At 34.3% G+C, this 19,116-nt stretch overlaps 6 protein-coding genes across 6 annotated transcripts; 4 read left to right on the forward strand and 2 right to left on the reverse strand.

Annotated features, from left to right (window-relative positions):
• Positions 1-102: 102 nt before the first annotated feature.
• On the reverse strand, positions 103-4,103 carry DFA_03600 (uncharacterized protein; the record flags this gene model as incomplete). Its single annotated transcript, XM_004363145.1, has 13 exons — positions 103-240; positions 461-623; positions 1,118-1,189; positions 1,379-1,404; positions 1,558-1,675; positions 1,744-1,873; positions 1,944-2,027; positions 2,288-2,359; positions 2,666-2,973; positions 3,336-3,363; positions 3,428-3,492; positions 3,578-3,785; positions 3,914-4,103. The coding sequence occupies 13 exons, from the start codon at positions 4,101-4,103 to the stop codon at positions 103-105; spliced, it is 1,602 nt and encodes a 533-aa protein (XP_004363202.1).
• A 724-nt stretch (positions 4,104-4,827) lies between these two features.
• abcG20 (ABC transporter G family protein) lies at positions 4,828-7,535 on the forward strand (the record flags this gene model as incomplete). The annotated part of the gene is made up of 7 exons (XM_004363146.1): positions 4,828-4,877; positions 4,949-5,418; positions 5,505-5,921; positions 6,002-6,243; positions 6,330-6,477; positions 6,563-7,335; positions 7,428-7,535. 7 exons carry the CDS (start codon positions 4,828-4,830, stop codon positions 7,533-7,535), a joined length of 2,208 nt encoding a protein of 735 aa, XP_004363203.1.
• Positions 7,536-8,455: 920 nt separating this feature from the next.
• Positions 8,456-11,126, forward strand: DFA_03602 (uncharacterized protein; the record flags this gene model as incomplete). Its single annotated transcript, XM_004363147.1, has 2 exons — positions 8,456-10,451; positions 10,903-11,126. The coding sequence occupies 2 exons, from the start codon at positions 8,456-8,458 to the stop codon at positions 11,124-11,126; spliced, it is 2,220 nt and encodes a 739-aa protein (XP_004363204.1).
• Positions 11,127-13,076: 1,950 nt separating this feature from the next.
• sky1 (putative protein serine/threonine kinase) lies at positions 13,077-14,027 on the reverse strand (the record flags this gene model as incomplete). The annotated part of the gene is made up of 1 exon (XM_004363148.1): positions 13,077-14,027. The coding sequence occupies one exon, from the start codon at positions 14,025-14,027 to the stop codon at positions 13,077-13,079; it is 951 nt and encodes a 316-aa protein (XP_004363205.1).
• A 201-nt stretch (positions 14,028-14,228) lies between these two features.
• DFA_03604 (uncharacterized protein) lies at positions 14,229-14,886 on the forward strand (the record flags this gene model as incomplete). The annotated part of the gene is made up of 2 exons (XM_004363149.1): positions 14,229-14,336; positions 14,560-14,886. The coding sequence occupies 2 exons, from the start codon at positions 14,229-14,231 to the stop codon at positions 14,884-14,886; spliced, it is 435 nt and encodes a 144-aa protein (XP_004363206.1).
• Positions 14,887-16,245: 1,359 nt separating this feature from the next.
• Positions 16,246-18,877, forward strand: DFA_03605 (protein phosphatase 2C-related protein; the record flags this gene model as incomplete). The annotated part of the gene is made up of 2 exons (XM_004363150.1): positions 16,246-16,529; positions 16,741-18,877. 2 exons carry the CDS (start codon positions 16,246-16,248, stop codon positions 18,875-18,877), a joined length of 2,421 nt encoding a protein of 806 aa, XP_004363207.1.
• Between the last annotated feature and the right edge of the window lie 239 nt (positions 18,878-19,116).

Consider the following 19,116-nt stretch of genomic DNA (forward strand, 5'->3'; position numbering starts at 1 on the left):
CCAATTGGGGGATGCTCAACTTGACGATAAACTTTAGTTTTTGTCATGATGTAATAGGACTGCCAATATTGTTAACAATTGTAATAAGAGTCTACTACTATATCATGACAAAAACCAAGATATCAGCATCAATCCATCGTTTAAGCTTGTCTCTAAAACGTTTCCCATATTCGAAAGACTTGTAGACGTGTGGAGCTCTGATCTATGTGTTTGAACCTTATAAGTTGTTGTACTTTGCAACTTCAAAATAGAAATATATTGATGAGAAGACTTGTCTTGATGGTGATATATTAGTTTGATACCTTATTTATAAATGATTTAGTGAAAAAGTCGTTGTTTAACTGATAATGGTTGAGTTGCTATTGTTGTTGTTGTTGTTGGTGCGATGTGAAACATATTGATATGTCGTTTAAATTGTGTTGTACGGGTGAAAACTTCGATCTCTCTGTTGGCGAGTTACTTGGTACTGGTTGTTATCATCACCTGCATTATGATCATTTTGTGTTGAATTTGCGTTATATAGAAATGTAGGAAACGTGTTGGTAGGTTGTTCTACATTGTTCATATCGTTTGAATCGAATTGTTGTGAAACATAATTTGAAACATATGGTGATTGATAAATACTAGTGTGATTATTATCTTCCACAAACGGTAATCGGTTGATGATTGGTGTTGGGGTATCTATGTTGTTAAGGTTGAAGATGTTGTTCATTATTTTCTCTCTCTCTTAAAAAAAAAATTGGATGATATAGACTAAGACGAAAGTTGAACACCACCAGTGGCTAGCATGTTTATTTCAAAAAATTAGTTAAAAAACATTTTTTTTTATTTGTATTTATTTGTTGGCGGTATTTTTTTTTATCTTTATCTTGTTGTTGTTGTTGAGCTACTCTTTGAACAAGAGGCATGATTGTTTATCCAAAGGGACCACAACTCCTGTTGTAATGATGCTATGGAATTGAACCTTTAGAAATCCAGCTCGGCGGTACTGGTGCATGTCAGATGAGAATAGCTCTCTGACAATCACAATTTTTGTTTCAATAGATATGATTTCCCCTTGAGACACCAGATCGTTCTTTTCATATGAAGGACCATCATTTATATAAAAATAAATTACTTTGCCAAGTGAGAATTGCTCTCTGAGAATGGTGACCGAGGAGTACGACGTGTACGTTTGATTTCCATCGGCCTGAAGATTGTAATAATATGCCGTGGAGGCATCGGCAACTTTGACTGTCACCTTTCGACCATAGGTAGGTTGACTTGAGCATTTCATTGTCTCGGGGTTGGTCAATAAGATTAAATCTCTCATATATTTGACATATTCAAGTGAATATAATCGCAGGTACGATTTCTGGTTTGTTTGGCGCTTAATTACCTTGTCAATCTTGTAGTGGTTGCTTTCTGAGAAATAAAATATTTAGATTAATTAAATGTTTATAAATATTAATATTCATAATAGTGATACTCACCGTAGTTGTTAGAACTCCAGTGTATAGGGGGCCCATGTCTTCTTATCATGAGACCCCAATGGTTATTGTAGTGAAGATTAATTACATGATGGTTTTTGAACCCGTATAAGTATTCAAATTCATTTCCAAAATCCAAAATTAATTGTTCAATCGTTGAGATGTCTTTTTCGGTGATGGTTCTTTGACGTAACATAAAAAAATATCTAAATATATACAATGTTCATTAGTTTAGCTGTTTAAAAGAATATTTAATAAAATCACTTGTGCTTACCTGACATGAATCAATAAACACTTGTAGACACGTTGGTATCGAATGTTATCATGAGTTTTCATCCAGCCAAATATATAAAGAGAAAAGGTCATCAGTTTGAGCATTGTGTTTCCAGTGAAAGCATTTATCTCTAAATAAATAAAAGATTGTCAATGATTTATAATTATTATTATATATATTAAAATGTCAAATTTGCATACTTGATAGTTCTAAATTTCCTCCGATCTCGCTCTTGTAGTTATTAATTATTCCTTGGCAGTTTAAAACCTCTTCAGGTGTAATTTCTATAATAATATATTATTGAAGATTAGTAAATGAATTTTTGTACAATCAAAATTAATGATTATATATACCATCAACTATAAATAATAAATGACGCTTTGCCAGACCAATGAGCTGCGCATGGAGGAAATCTGGTGGACAATCAAGGAACATATTGAACTTGGGCAAATACAATAAAGGACCTTTGAATGTAGAATAAATAATAATAATAATTAGTAGATTTTATAGATGTACAGTTTATCTTTTAAAATAATATACATACTAGGACTATCTTTGAGACCCAAGTCAATCCCTCTTTGTTTCATTATTTCTCTTTGTGCCGGTTCAAGATTGTCTAGATGATGATTTTGAGTACCATTCGCATGTATCTCTCATGTCTCGTAATGGATGAGATTCTGATGAGGAATTCATTGTCTCTAGAGGACACAAACAATATCGACACGGAAGATACGAATTGTGGTTCGAAATCGACAACACCTCATGGGCACCAGGAGTGTCGAATATTCCTCTGGCAATATGGACATTTACTTTAATTACTTGACCTCTAGAATGAACAAGGGTGGTAATACCGTTGATCTAAAATTAAATTTGTTAATAAACAACATAAAAAAAACATAATTATACAATTAATTTTATATACATACTAATAAATCCTTCCAATGGGAGATTATTCTTTTCAAACAAAATTGAATGGGAAGCGCACCCTTTGGGAATATTGCTATCAAAATTTTTCTGGGCAGCTTCAATGTTGAGTTTATGATCCCCATATAGAAACCGTATTGAGATGCACCATTGGATCCAGTCATAAATGAATCTAGAAAAAATTCCAGAAATATGTGGCAACCATTTGTATCACCATTGACTATAGATGCCCATTTGTTGGTTGAATAAAAGTGGTTGTATGTTGTCTCACTTATGTGAACCCACATATCGTCTACATCTTTTTGGCTAGAAAATAATAATTAGAAAGTGTTAACCTAGTGTTCAATAAAGTATTTATATATAATGCCTACTTTAAAGACATAAATTGTGAATATTTGCTTCCAAGAATATCGGCCAAAACAGAATCTAATCTGGTCAAATAAATAAGAGGCTCCTGGGACATTGTGGTGATTTTCTTGTATCAAAATGAATAGTTAATATCAATGAAAAAAACTTAATGTAATGTATTTTAATATCTTACATCTTTTACTGCCGATTGGATGAAAGATTTATCCCTTTCTCTTAGGTTTTTTATCTTGTCAAAATCTATTGATCTTGCCAAAGACAAGATCTTCTCACCTATATCAAGAGATAGGTAATTATCATACAACAGGTTAAGATATTCATTTTCTGCATCTTATAAATTAAAAAAAGTTAGTATCTATAAAAGTTGTATATGTATAGATATTAATATACATACTAGAGACTGATGAGGCAAACGTCTCCCAGGAAGCCTCTTGGGAGGAACCAAGGGGTACGTATGCTCTGCGATCATCAATAAAAAAATAATAGTGATGGTTAGTTATTTGAAATAAAATTACGAGATTGGCCGCTCGTTCTAACTAATTACCCATTTGCTGCACTGGGGGGAAGAATCTCCTCAAGTGGGTATAATTCAAGAAGGTCTTGAAAAGTTGTGGTACTACTTTCTTCCGAGATATCATATCTCATTGCATTATTCAACCTAGTGTGTCTTCTTCTCCTTCTTGAGAACAACTTTAATGCTTCTTCATAATCATCATCTCCAACTAATTCTTTGATAAATTGTTTTAAAATTTCTAAAAGAGATAATAAGAATGTAATGAAATGTAATAGATATATAGGTTATTAATATTTTATTTTTTACTTTTTTTACGTAGATTAATGTCGAACCTGTTTTTGTTTATGTGAAAATAATTAAATTTACCTGAAACATGATTTTTATTGTGTTTTTCACTGGTTTTGTGGTTGTGACTTTTCATTGTCTGTTTCGAGACTTCAGCTCCACATTGGATACATACTCCATAGTGATCATAACCGTGATCGAAAATAGAATTTTGGTCAGTAAAAGTGAAGTTACACAGATCTCCATGATTTAGCGCTTTTTGGCAACGCATTATATATATATATATAAAAATAAATTCATAAGATTTCAATTTCAAAGATCAGTATTTATAATGATATTCCTTAGATTTAAATTAAAATAGCAACAGTCGGGACGAACTAGCTCAGGTCGCAACAAGATCAGCAACTGATCATGTCTCAAAAGGAAGGACCCTCGTCTGTTTTTTTGATCACGACATTTTTCATCTGCGGTATATGAGTGCTACATGTCGTATTAATAATGATCAGTTGCAGATCACATGGTTGTTACAATTTCTTTGTCATGAACTGAATTTTTTGTTGTCATGAGTTGATCATATCAAGAGGGTGACTTTATTTTTATGCTCCTGTGGTTGTTGTTTTATCGTTATTCAGAATCATTGAGAATGTCATTGCAATCTTTAACTCTACAATAGAGTATCACCCGGCTTTGAGAGTGTTCTAGATTTATCTTCAACTCCATCCATTGCTAGTCTTTAGAATTGCCAAATTGTTGGTTCTGATTTAGAGGGAGGGATGGATAGTTGTTGATGAAATGGAAATATTGAAAAAAAATAAGATACGAAAAAACATTTTTTAATATGTTTCTCGAGAGAAATCTGTCCTACTCTCAATCGGGGGATTGACCTTGCCGAGCTTAGGGTTTGAAAGTCCTATTAAAGAGATATCTCTTCTTGATATAGGAACCCTATTAATTCTACTATATATATATATATATAGACAAGACAAGAAATCAATATGGTAGAATCAACAGAGGCTGCAGTCTCGATTGAAAATGTATCTAGAGGGTATGGAAAGACAAAGGTCGTCGAGAATATGAGCCTTCATGTGAACAAAGGATCTATTGTTGCTTTATTAGGGCCATCCGGTTGTGGTTAGTATCTCTTGTATTGATACATCGACCAAACATTCTTACTAAATCTTACTATCTATACCTACCTACCTACGTTACGCCAACAGGAAAGACAACACTGTTAAAAATCATATTAGGAAGATTGATACCTGATTCAGGTAGAGTACTAGTGTTTGGAAAGGAACCACATAGTGCAGGACACACTGTACCAGGTTCCGATGTAGGTTATGCACCACAGGAAACTGCTCTATACGATGATTTGTCGATTGCAGAGACACTTCAATTCCACGCTACACTTCATGGCATGGACGATCAAACATTCAAAGAAAGAAAGGCTTGGATAATGACCTTTCTCGATCTACCACCTGAATCTCGTATCGTCGGAACACTATCTGGTGGACAAAAGAGAAGAGTATCTCTCTCGGTTGCATTATTACATGGTCCCAAAATGTTGATTCTAGATGAACCATCTGTTGGTATGTTATAGTGTAGACGTCTATAGATAGACAAGGTTTGATTTCATTGATTTTAATAGACAAAGATTCTTTTTAATATTACTTAGGTGTTGATCCATTGGTAAGATCAAAGATTTGGAATTATCTTCGTGAAATTGCCTTGTCTGGTGTGACTGTCATTGTTACAACACATTACATCGAAGAGGCAAGAATGGCCGATCGAGTGGCTTTTATGAGACATGGTAGTATCTTGGAAGAAGGTGTACCAGACAAATTAATGAGAAAATATAAACGTGATACATTGGAAGATGTATTTCTCTTGCTTTGCAAGTCAAGTGATCAATCAGTACTAAATCAAGACAACAACAATAATTCATACAACAATAATTTAGAAGCAACTACAAGTACTGATTTCTTTGATGTAATGGTATCCGATAACAATAACAAAGATAATAATAATAATAATAATTCAAAATCACCTGACAATAATAGTAATGGTTTAAATTCAGAAAATGAAGAAATTGGTAAGAAGATCCTTCAACAATCTAATCGACTATAATATAATATATACATTACTGATCCAATTTAATTTTCAAATATATAGAACCAATGTATTCAGTAAATGATAATTATGATTTAAATGAAAAGAGTTCATTGTTGAATCATAAAGACCAAAGAAATCAATTTACAAAGAATCTACAACAAGTAATGGCAATGGCCAAAAGAAAACTGACACAAATCTTTAGAAACAAGGTTGTATTGTCGTTTGAATTATTGTCACCAACCTTTCAAATTGTTCTATTCTTTATTTGTATTGGTTCAACTCCAAAGAATTTAAATTTTGCTGTAAGTCAAATGTTGAACAAATGTACATTATTATCATTCTCTTGGATACTAATAGAATACTATACTATATACTTATTTATATTTAGGTTGTAAATAATGATATAGGAATGGGAGCACCATTTAACCTTAATCTTGGAACACAATATATTTCATTCCTTTCTCAATCACCTTTATTTGAAATTAATTATTTTAATAATACAATTGATGCCGTAAACTCTATAAAGAATGGTTATAGTATGTTGACAGACAGACAGACCGACGAACAAATACAATCTACAAAGATTAATATCTACTAATATTTAATACTTTGTTTTTAAAGATTATGGAGCAATGATAATACCAGAAAATTTTACATCAACTTTACCTTTAAGATTCCAAGATCCAACAGACACAGCATTGGTTAATCAATCAAATATCAATTTATACTTGGATTACAGTAACTATCAGATTGTAGTATTGATTGAACAACAGATGCAATTGTCATTTGAAGCATTTGGTGAATCGTACAACATGAGTCTAAATCCAATCATTATGGAACCGCCAGTATATGGTACAACGAGCACCAATTTATTATCTTTCCTCGCTCCTGGTATGATATCGCTAATCATTTTTGCACACTCGATTGCCATCACTGCAGTCTCGTTTGTCAAGGAAAAGAGTGATGGATCACTCGATAGAATCTATGCAATTGGAGTAAACACCAAGATTATTATTGCTGGTCACTTTTTAGGACATATGGTACTGCTCATTGTTCAAACTACAGTTCTCATGTTGATCACTATATTTGGGTTCAAGGTTCCTATCCAAGGTGATCTTGCACTTGTAATTGCCATGATTATGCTACTTGGTTCGGTTGGTATGGGAATGGGACTTGTTATTAGTTCTGTCAGTACTCAAGAAACTGAAGCTATCCAACTCTCACTCGCCACATACTTCCCAACACTTCTCCTATCAGGTGTAATTGCTCCATTGGAATCGATTCCAAAATGGTTCATTTGGGCGTCCTATGGTTTACCAACCACTTGGGCTGCCAAAGTACTTCGTGATTTAATGATCAAAGGTTCTTCCTTTGTTTATCGTGATGTTTGGAAAGTATGTATATCAACACCAACTAAATAATAATAATAATAATAATAATTAACCTATCCATCCATCTTTAATATTTTATTTATTTATTTCTATAGGGATTTTTAATTGTAATTTCATGGGCAATCTTTGTACTTACACTAAGTACATTTTTAATGAAATCGAAACAATCAAATTCTTCATGGTTTAAAAAGAAATCCAATTAAATTAAATTAAAATAATTATCCGATCAATCAATCACAATCAAACAACAACAACAACAACAACACATAACCAATAAACTATTAAGAAGAAAAATGTAATGTTAAAAATCATCGTCACTATTGTCATCACTATTATCATCATTGCCAAATCTCCATTTAAAGTATGGTTGAAGATGAATAACAACACACAAAAAAATATGATGAGGTTGGTTTTTTCTTTTTTCGAACTGTTTTGTTTTTTTGCTCATCATTGTAACAGATAAAGAATATATCTATCTGTAGTAAACAAGGTTCAAATAGATCGATTGACAGTACCAAATTCATTAACAACAACGATGTAGCTACCATAGTTGTACGCGTCTTGAGGTGAACATGCATTCAGATACGTCAATACTAATGGTCAGATCGGCAGCACAAGAGTATCAGCTGCAATATTGGTGTGGTTATTATTATTATTATTATCACGAATGTGGCTGGCTTGGGTGACTTGGTGTTGCACTTTCCTATTTCCTCACTCTTGGTTTTATTAGGAGATTTATAAAATATTATACCCCCACCACACAAACATTTATATATTTAAAATTTTTTTTAAATTTAAATATATTTATACTTTCTAACGGACTTTGGATTACGCTGCCCAACCCACTCCCGCTTGCACTCACTATATATAGAAACTGCATTCAAATTTATTTCTTTTATGAAACTTGTTTCAAAAATCGTATGATATATACAAATAATTTATTCTCTCTCTGTCTCTCTCTCTCTTTGCTATCTATCCTCTGTCTCTCTCGCTCTCTCTCTATACTATATTAACATTTAAATTAATCTTTATTTTCTACCATCTTTTATAGCCTTTACAACACTCAATCAATACCAATCAACAATTAAATTTAAATCCATTTTAATCTACTCTCAAATTTATTATGCACTCTTTAATCATTATCATCTTTATTTTGTCAATCTTTGTTTCGTTTGTTGTTTCTCATAACAACAACGATTATGGTGTTGTTTACAACACATCATCATCATCATCTTTATTCTCATCGTTCAACCATCATGTTGAACTTCAATCAATTAGCATCAACGATCATTATGTTTACCATAACACCTCATCTTTCAACCATGTTGAACTTCAACCAATTCCAATCATTTCCATTGCTCATAAAAATAATAAATCCTATTCATTTATTCACCCATTATCCATTAATAATTCAAGTGATATTATTGTGTCTCAATGTCAATCACAACCATTACCATTACCATTACCATTAATTTCAAATTACTCAACAACCAACCTTATTCTTTTAGAAGAAAAGGAGAAGACTGTTCAATTGAACAGCAGCACCAATACAATTTCAAACACTTGTTTAGACAATAATCCAATAATTTGTTTTCCATCCATGTCCTCTGACATAATAATTCAATATAATGATGAACATTCATTCAACATTTCAATCATTAATAATAATAATATTAAAAACAACAATAATAATAATAATAAATCAGTCTCATTTATTCACTCATTATTCATGTACATTCAATTTAATTCAAGTGATGTTTCGATTCATTTTCAATTACCACCATTACTCTTAAATCATTCATCACCCAACCATTTTCTTTTAGCGGAAGAGGAGGAGAAGAAGGAGGTGTCATTTCAATTAAACAACACAATCATATTCTCATTGTTCAACCATGTTGAACATCAATCAAATACTATCAATAATAATAATATTTCTTTCCATCAATCAACCATTTTATATTATAATAATAATAATAATTTATCATTTAATTCATCAATGTTAACTCCTTTTAGTTTAAATGTTTTGTCTCAATCTCATTTTCAATTACCATTGAATCATTCAACAACCAACAACCACATTCATTTAGAGGAGGAAGAAGATTATGTTCAATTGAACAGAACCACAAATACAATCCCATGTTTTGAACATCAACCAATTCCAATCATTTCCATTCACTCATCCATGTCACCCATTCCATTAAACTCTAGTGATGTTTTGTTCAATATTAATTTAGATCAGGAGGTGAGCAGCAGTACAATCTCAGTTTCATATTTCAACCAACCAATTCCCAATAATAATAATAATAATATTTCATTCTTCAATGACCATCAATCATTGATTCCATGTTTTAATTCAAGTGTCATTTTCACAGATTGTCAATCATCATTACCACAATTAATCTTAAATCATTCAACAACCAACCACCACATTCTTTTAGAAGAGGAGGAGGAGGAGTCTGTTCAGTTGTCGTGTTTCAGCCATGATATAAACCATTCATCAGTTCTTATCGATAATCAATCAAATAATAATAATAATAATTATTTTTCATTAGTTTATTCATTATCCATTTCACCTAATCATTTCAACACATCCACATCATCAAACACATCATATATATCAAACACAATCAAATCAACAAGATCAATTGCAAGCCCATTTAAATCAAGACATTCCAACATTTCAAAATTAAAAAACAAAGCAGTAACAAACTCTTTCAATTTGATTCAATTTACTCACTCTTCTTTTAATTCTATAGATACTTTTACACTTGCCAGCAATCATTCTCTCAACTTCTTTGGCTCCATTCATCCAACAATAATTCAACAATCATCACCAATCAACAATCATACAATCCTTACCAATCCATCCCCTCATTCACCAATCAATCATTTAATCAACCCACTCTCCACAATCATCACCAACCAACAATCTTACAATCCTCACCAATCGATCCACAATCCTCAAATCATCATCCGACAATCTTCAATTAATAATAATTATAATAATAATAATATTAACTCTTCCATAGACAAACAACCCCTTTATTGTTCACCAACCAATAATAATCATAATAACCCACAGTCATTAAATAATACAAACAATATTAACATTAAATTTTGTTTTTATTATTGTTATTATTAATATTGTTTTTTTAATATTTTTTGTTTGATTGTTGGTTGAGATGAATGTTTCAACAACTCATCATCATCATCATTCTCATGTTTCAACCATCCACAATCCATATTCACCAATCAATATACTCACCACAACCACCCATCAATCATATATTGATCTCCAATCAATCCACAATATAAACAATTGTCCAACCAATAATACAAACAACATTAATAATAACAAGAATACATTTGATAATAACAATTTAAATAATAATAATAACAACAACACAAGACCAACAAATAATAATAATAACAACAATTATTCCTTTTACATAGACAGACAACCCTCACCAACAAATAATTATAACATTTCATTTACAACAAATAATAATAATCATAATATCACAACAAACAATAATAATACAAACAACAATAACAATAAATAATAACAAGACACCCTCTTCAATGTACAAACAACCCCCATCATTGTTCACCAACAAATAACAACATTACAATTACAACAAAGAATAATCATAATAACATTACCAATCACTCCAATCCACAATCCTCATTCATTCATTCATCACCAATCCTCTAGTCAGTCGCCCGTCCCAAATCCAGTGATCAAGAGTACCAGTTTCCAAGCAACAATTACCACCATTCGTAGACCAACATAATAATTAACTCTGTATCAAATGTTGATAATTAAAATTAAATTTACTTACTCTTTTTCTTTTTATTTTATAGGTACACTAATCATTATTCTCTTCAACTCTTTTGGTAATAACAACATCTTATTACAATAACTAATAATAATACAACAACAATAATAACAACAATATTAATAATAATTTCAACAACCTACAACACTCACTAATTATAATAATAATGATAATAATAATAATTTCAACCAACAACAATAACTAATAATTATAATATTAATAATAATTACAACAACAACAAGCAATTACAATCCTCTTCTTTTCTAAAAAAAAGATATTCAATTACTTTTACCCAAGTGGTTTCCCTCTCTTCCTACTCTTTTCTTTTTATACATTTTCCGTTGCCTCGTCCGTGTCCATCATCGTCCATCCATGTTCCACGTTTCCCTAGGCTTTTATACCCAAAAAAGATATTCAATTACTTTTACCCAAGTGGTTTCCTTTACAAAAAGATATTCAATTACTTTTACCCAGAGGGTTTCCCAGGTTCGCCCCCGTGTAAGTCGATTTTCTTCGCATTGGGGGGCTTTTTTTTTTTTTTGGACTGTTCCCATGGTCTAAACAACCATGGGAACAACCAAAACTATATTTTTCTATTTCTTGCTTTCTCTCTTTTCTCTCTTTTTATTTATTATTTTTTATTAATTAATTAATTCTTTTACCCGCCAAATCAATATTATTTTTCTGATGAATTTAAAATTAATTAATTCATCATCAGAATTGTAATAATTATTTGTAACAAATATTTGTGACACTACAACTATAGCAATATGTGTCTTTATAGAGGTGTGCATCCAAAGATGCTTTATGGGTTTGTAAATTAAATTTATTAAAATTAAAACTTTATAATAAAATAAAATAAAAAAGCAACCACACCCACTTGAATAACTCTGACTTTTTGATCAGACCATTTATTATTTTATTTTTCTTGTATTTATAAAAATAATTACTGACTTGTTACTCACATCATATCAATATATATTCATACATTATCTAAAGATAGAGATAGATATACTAGATGATGTAATATGATATGTGAGTATTGGAATTCTATAAAGACAAACACAAAAAGAAATAATAATATTGATTTAAATTTATATTATTTTAGAGGACATCAGCAATGTACTATATTTGATACAAGATTAAGGGTGGAATTGTAAATAGTGGATCCTCTGTCTACCATCCTCCACCATCCATCTATCCATCAATCTCAGCCACCATTGCACATAACCAACCAACCTCCATTGTCCGCCCCACCATAAAGTGGAAAATCAAGAATGATGGATCAATTAAAATAGAATCACAAAAGTACAACTTTAAATATGATGATATTATTTTACTGACATCAGCAATGGACTAAAGTTGATACAGTACATGATAGATGTGGGTTTTTATTATAATGATTGTTTATTACAAAGAAACCAATAAAAATATAAAGATATTTTAAAATATAATTAAATCTAAGACTTCTATTTCTATTTCTATCCAGCATCCTCAATCCTCATCTATCCTCTATCCATCCTCTATCCATCCATCCTCTATCCATCCATCCATCCTCTATCCACCTATCCACCATCCATCCATCTACCATCCATCCACCATCCATCCATCCATCCTCCGCCATACATCCATCCTCTGTCCACCCACCATCCATCCTCTATCCATCCATCCTCTATCCATCTATCCATCCATCCTCCATCCATCATCTATTATCCATCATCTGTTGTCTATCATCCAATCAATGAGGGACTGGTTTTATGAAAAAATTGCAATGAGTCTTAATAATTGACAAAATCCAATTAACTAAGAGGAGAGAATCAATTATTAATTGATATTATTGTTATTATTTTAATTTTTTAATTTATTTCTTTTTTTTGTTATAATTATTAATAATATTATTAATTTTTAGATAAATGGAGGAACATCTTTTAAAAATGGGTGATTAATACATTCTTTTGCGGTTGCTCTTTTTTCAGTATTATAATTTAACATTGGTAAGAGGAATGATTCAAATTGTTTGGCTTCTTCTTGTGTAAACTTGTACTTTTCCGTAAATACGTTGAATAGTGGCCACTGATCCGAGAGTTTGGAGATGTTTCTCAACTCGCCCTTGTGGTTGAAATAGGTCTTTGACTTGATGCCATAGTGGGTGACAGACTTGGGGAGACGACCGAGCAACTCGATCATCAATGCCAAGTGGTCGTCAGACTTGTCAAAGTTCTTGCCAGACTTTGGCTTGAAGAGATGGTCGCCAGTGGCCAATTCAAAGGCCATGCAGGCGGCACTCCAAATATCGACAGGAGTAGACCATTTTGCACGGACGATTGCCTCTGGTGAACGGTATTGACGTGTTTGAATGTCGTCTGTGAAATGCTTCTCGATCCAACATGCATTGCCCAAATCCACTATTTGAACCTTTGGATAATGCGCCTTGCCAAATGATTCGATTGGTTGTTTGGATACTGGATCCCTAAATATCTTTTCGTAAAACATATTTCCATTTGAATGAATCTTTTCAATTGTCTCTCCTTCTTCTCCTCCTTCTCCCTCTCCTTCTCCTCCTTCCTTTTTCTCCGCTGCCGCTGCCTTTGACTCTGCAAGTGCCTTTTGTTCCAATTCAAGAGCTGTTGGTCTTTTCTTTTTCAAATCCTCTTCTGATCTTTGACGTGATGGTTGTAAAGATTTTTGTCTTTCATCTCTACTACCTTCTTCTTTTCCATTCGTATTGTTGTTGTTGTTATCTTTCTTTTCATCATCTCCTCCTCTATGACGGTGAGGTGTAGAGGTGGTGGAATGGGTATGTGGTTCTTTAAAGAACCCGTATTGTTGACCCCAGGTGAAATCAGTGTACAGCATGTCATTGAACTTGTCGTTGAGCAGAACGTTTTCTGGCTTGAGATCAGTGTGGATGATGCGACACTGGCTGTGTAGATCCTCGAGTCCGACCAACACTTGCTTGATGATGCATTTGACGAGACGGAGAGGAATGCCGCGGTAACGGTAATGCTTGATGAGGTCGAGTAGATTGTTTCCCAAAACATCAAACACCATACACACATGCTTTCCGTGTGGTCCGCGATGAACAAAGTGGTCGAGCAAGACGGCGACGCAACGGGATGTCTTGGCTGCCGACAACAGCTTGATCTCATCCTCGGCCGTCTCGGTGTAGCTCTTGGCACTACGCACAATCTTGAGTGCTACCTGTCTCTTGGTGTCGCGGTCAACACACAACCACACCGTCGAGAAGTGTCCCCAGCCGAGCTTGTCCACAATCACATAACGTCCATTGTACACCTCGTCCTTGCGTACTGGGTGGTATCCTCCCACCTTGTAGTCTGAGATGCCTTCGTCATCCGAATCGCTCACCGGAATAAAACTGGCTATATAGTTGCTTGAACCAGTCGACGATATCGACGATGACGACGATGCCAACGGTAACTGTCCCGCATTTGCCTTGTCCTGTTGCTGCTTCTTCTTTTTGTTGTTCTTTTTTGATGCTGTCGATGAAGTCGACGATGTCAATCCAGTGCCCGACGATCCTCCCAATGTCGTATTGAATATGGTTGTTGTTGATGTCAAAGGTGTAGATGTTGACGTTGACGATGTTGATGGTGCTGCTGCTGTTGCTGTTGCTGCCGATGGTACTCCTCCAAGTGTTGTCATGATAACTTCCTCTCTCTCTCTCTTTTTTGATAGATTAATAATGATCAGATAGAACAAAAACTAACCTTCATAAACAACATAAAAACATTATTGATGTGACTTCTCACCGAAAAAAAAAGAAAACAAATTCAAAAAAATTGTGAGCTGTATCTCTCTCTCTCTATCTATCCTTCCCTCTCTTTTATTTTATTTAGTCTCTCGCTTCAATATCCCCTTTTTCTTTCTCTTGTTGATTATGTATCTCTAATAAACAGATAAGTTAACGTAATCGTAATGATTCGGTTTCGGTTGGTAGTTCTAGAATTTTGGATGGGATTGATTGGTCGAAGGTTTGATGGGATACGCATCATCAAAAGTGTGTCTCGTTATATCTTTAAGATTTTCGAACTTTTTAACAGATGAATGAACGAATGAAACAAGTTGGAAATATCGCGCAAACCTTGAGAAGCACTTCAAAGAAGTGAGAAGGTGTCGTAGCGACAGACCAACTGATCAGGGGGGATACACCGCCTTTGACCGGACCAATTTCAAAGCCATCGCGCCTTGAAACAAAAAAAAATTAAAAAAACTCAATTGATGATGTAACAAGCGCCGCTCTCCCTGTTTTTAACAAGATTGTTGTTGTAGTACTAATAATAATAATAAAACACCCCCTAAAGTAAATGTTTTGTTTTGTTTTATATGAATTAATGAAAAAGAGATAGATAGATAGATAAACATACATACACCTCACTCACACAATAATTTAGAAAAAGTGAGTGTCACACTACCCAAACAGCACCCACACCACCTCATCACAATCTAATTCGGGGTAGAAAAAAAAAAAAAAAAAAGGCAGTAAACCACAAACTTATTTTCGTCAAGGAATACACAACAAGCAAACAAACAAATAATCTTCATCTCACTCACTCACTCACTCACTCATCACCTATTGTACATAATTTATTCAGTGTGTTTTAAAAGAGAGAGAGAGAGAGAAAGAATTTGAAGAGAATTAGAAGAATCGTTTAAAATTGATAATGTAAAGTATATTCTACAATAAAGAGCAGCAGCAGCAGTACCAATACCACCACACATAGTCGATTCTATGCATAGTCGACTCCCTCTACCCTCTATCTTTTACACCACTCTTTCTTTCTTTGCGCATTCTCCTTCTCCTCCTCCCCAACAAAACAAACGCACAAAAATAACTTTCTCCCTCAAAAATATCTTGTTTTTTCTGTCTGCTCCTGCAGTATATTAATTTTTACCCTTTATTGTTGTTTATTACATCATTATATAGTTTCATTGTAGTATATAGTAGTAGTAGAATCAGTCAAAAGAGTCAGCAGTCAGTCAATAAAAGACAGACAACCAGGTGATTGCTTAATCGTAGGGAAGTTGTTGGAAATAGAGCGCGTGGTGTTATTCGATGTCAGATAATAGTAAACACTCAACACCAATAGAATTAGTAACAGTAACCGTACATAGACCAGCGAAACAACAAATCAATCTTCGTCAAAGCACCAAAAACACACCACAACCCATCACATCGTCGCAATCTAGGTCTACCGGATCACTGATCAACGTCGACAACAACAACAACTATTGGAAGGAGGAAGCATTGAAATGGGAGCAGATTGCTAACACCTATTTAGAAGAATTGACCTATTTAAAAGCAAAACTTGCAAAGATTGGAAACAACACAAATAACTCGTAAATATCCCCGACACTTTGATAGTTGACTACTACTACTTAATAATTGAATTTATCTAACCAAACCTCTCTCATTTTTTTTTTTCAATCAACTTATCAATTAATCAACTGATCAATTAATCATGTGTCATTGCATCATTATTATTTAATATTAATATTAATTTCATTGTTGTTATAAATATAATGAATGATGGAAATCATATATTGGTAGATTATCAAACAACATTAATAATCAACAACAACAACAACAACAAGAACTAGAACAAGAAAATAATTCATCTTTATCATCTTTATCATCTTTGACAAGTTTATCATCTTTTAATAATTCATCATCAAATACATCACCAATATTAACATCTCAAAAACCTTCATCATCAACATCATCATCATCATTATCAACATCATCATCAAATCCAATTTCAATTGGTACTGCAAATAATATTCGACAATCAACCTCTTCATCAAATTTATCAAATTTTACTAATAATAATAATAATAATAATTTCAATATGTCATCACCAACAAATCAATCAGATTCATCTGTATTATCAACATCAGCCAAGAAAAAGAAATGGTTTGTAAAGTTTTTAGATGGTAAAAAAGACAAGAAAGATTCAAACAATAATAATACTATAAAGGACTCGACCGATGTGTCTAATAATGGTGGTATTGACCAATCATCTGGATTTGAATATAACGAACGAGGTCTTTCGACACAATACCATCATCTACCCAAACTCCAAGTTGTACCATTAAAATGCCGTGGCAGTCGTTTGACGTATGCCAAATTCACCGGACCCGACTATAGTCCACCAGCCGAACCAAACCCCGTGTCGGGTGCACCCAAGACCGTGTACGAAGCCACCTACTCGGACTCTATCTACGCCATCTCGACCAGCACATACCCCTACAGCAAAGGCAATCTGGGACGGGACGGCGACCCCATCGCCGATCGATACAACTGTGTAATATTTGAAAATAGACTGATCGCCTGTCTGGCCGACGGTTGCAACTGGGGTGCGCGACCAAAAGAGGCGGCTATGAAGGCGTCAGAGGCCTTTCTCGACTACATGGTCGCCAAGAACGACCAAATAACCGATGTTAAAGAGGCTGGCAAGATCTTGTTTGGTGCCTTTGAGCAGGCGCACATCTCGATCATGAAGGGCAAGGACGAGTACTGGGAGGCGGGAACAACAACTTTGCTTGGTGGTGTTTTGTGCCAAATCAACAAGGGCCAGGACAAGTGGAGTCCCGAGTGGGAGTTTGTGTTGGCTAGCGTCGGCGATTGCAAGGCGTACGTCTTGTCGGGCGGCGAAGTATGTGATATCACCGAGGGTAACCGTATGTCTCTCGACCCCAAGGATTGTGGTGGTCGTCTCGGTCCACACCTCGAGGAAGGCAAGCCCGATTTGCGTAACCTCAACATCTTTTGTGCATCGGTCAACACGGGCGATCTCATCATCCTCACCACCGACGGTATTTACGATAACCTCGACCCTCTACACCTAGGAAAGACGCCGCAAGACATGTCCAAGGTGTTTAACCTCACCGGCTCCAAGTGGGCCGACGTCGACCTCACTAAAGCCTTCCAGGCCAAGACCGCCTTCACCACCTCGTTCCTCGAATCCATTCTCACCGACCTCGACGAGCCCTCCAAGATTGCCAACCGTCTCATCCAGCATTGCTGGAACACGACCGAGTCGTCGCGCGATTTTCTCGAAAATAACCCTGGCAAGCGTCTGCCCCAAGACTACAACAAATACCCGGGCAAGATGGACCACACCACCTGCATCTGTTTCCGTGTCGGCGAGTTTGACCTCGACGAACCTTTCCAGCAACAACAACAGCAACAAATGAGCCAGCAGCTGGGGTCCACGCCTCCAGGCGATGAGTTGCTCAACTTTTCACCACCAAACTCTGTCTTTTCAACATCACCCAACCATGTGTCTAACCAGTCACAGTTCACAACCACCGGTCAGCCAAAGGCTTTCCGCGACGGTCTCCTCTCATCCAATGGAAAGGATTGGGTCAAAACGTCACCATCCACAAAGCTAGGTGGCTCCCTTTCCAATCTCAGTTCACAGGGCCTGTTGTCCAACACAAAGAGTGGCAGCTCGTCTTTTAATCTTTTAGATAATATAACTGGTTCTTCTCCTGTCGACCCACCAATTGTTTTGGCAGGTTTCAAACCAACAGATTCTGACAAGGCATCTTGTTCTGTACCTATCACATCAAATATTAATAATAATAATAGTAATAATAATAGTAATAATAATAATTTATCAACCCCTACACCTTCATCCTCTCAATCCACACCTTTAGATCTCAGTCCAAGAACTAGCGATTAAAATAATATTTATATATATAAAATAAAATTAAAACAAAAAAAAAAATTAAAAATCAAATCAACACTCAGATCACAAAAACCATTGGTATTTGATTGATTGGCATCACATCTTTACTTTTTTGTGTGTGAACAGGTGTTGACAACAACAACAACAACAACAATTTATAAATAGGTACAAAGAGGGGCTCATAGCACCCAAAATAAGAGAGAATTGTAAATAGAGTGAACCATCCCAAACAT

This window comes from Cavenderia fasciculata, assembly GCF_000203815.1.
Source record: "Cavenderia fasciculata unplaced genomic scaffold Scf_Dfasci-G-b-205a01.r1-3, whole genome shotgun sequence".
NCBI classification, from domain to species: domain Eukaryota; phylum Evosea; class Eumycetozoa; order Acytosteliales; family Cavenderiaceae; genus Cavenderia; species Cavenderia fasciculata.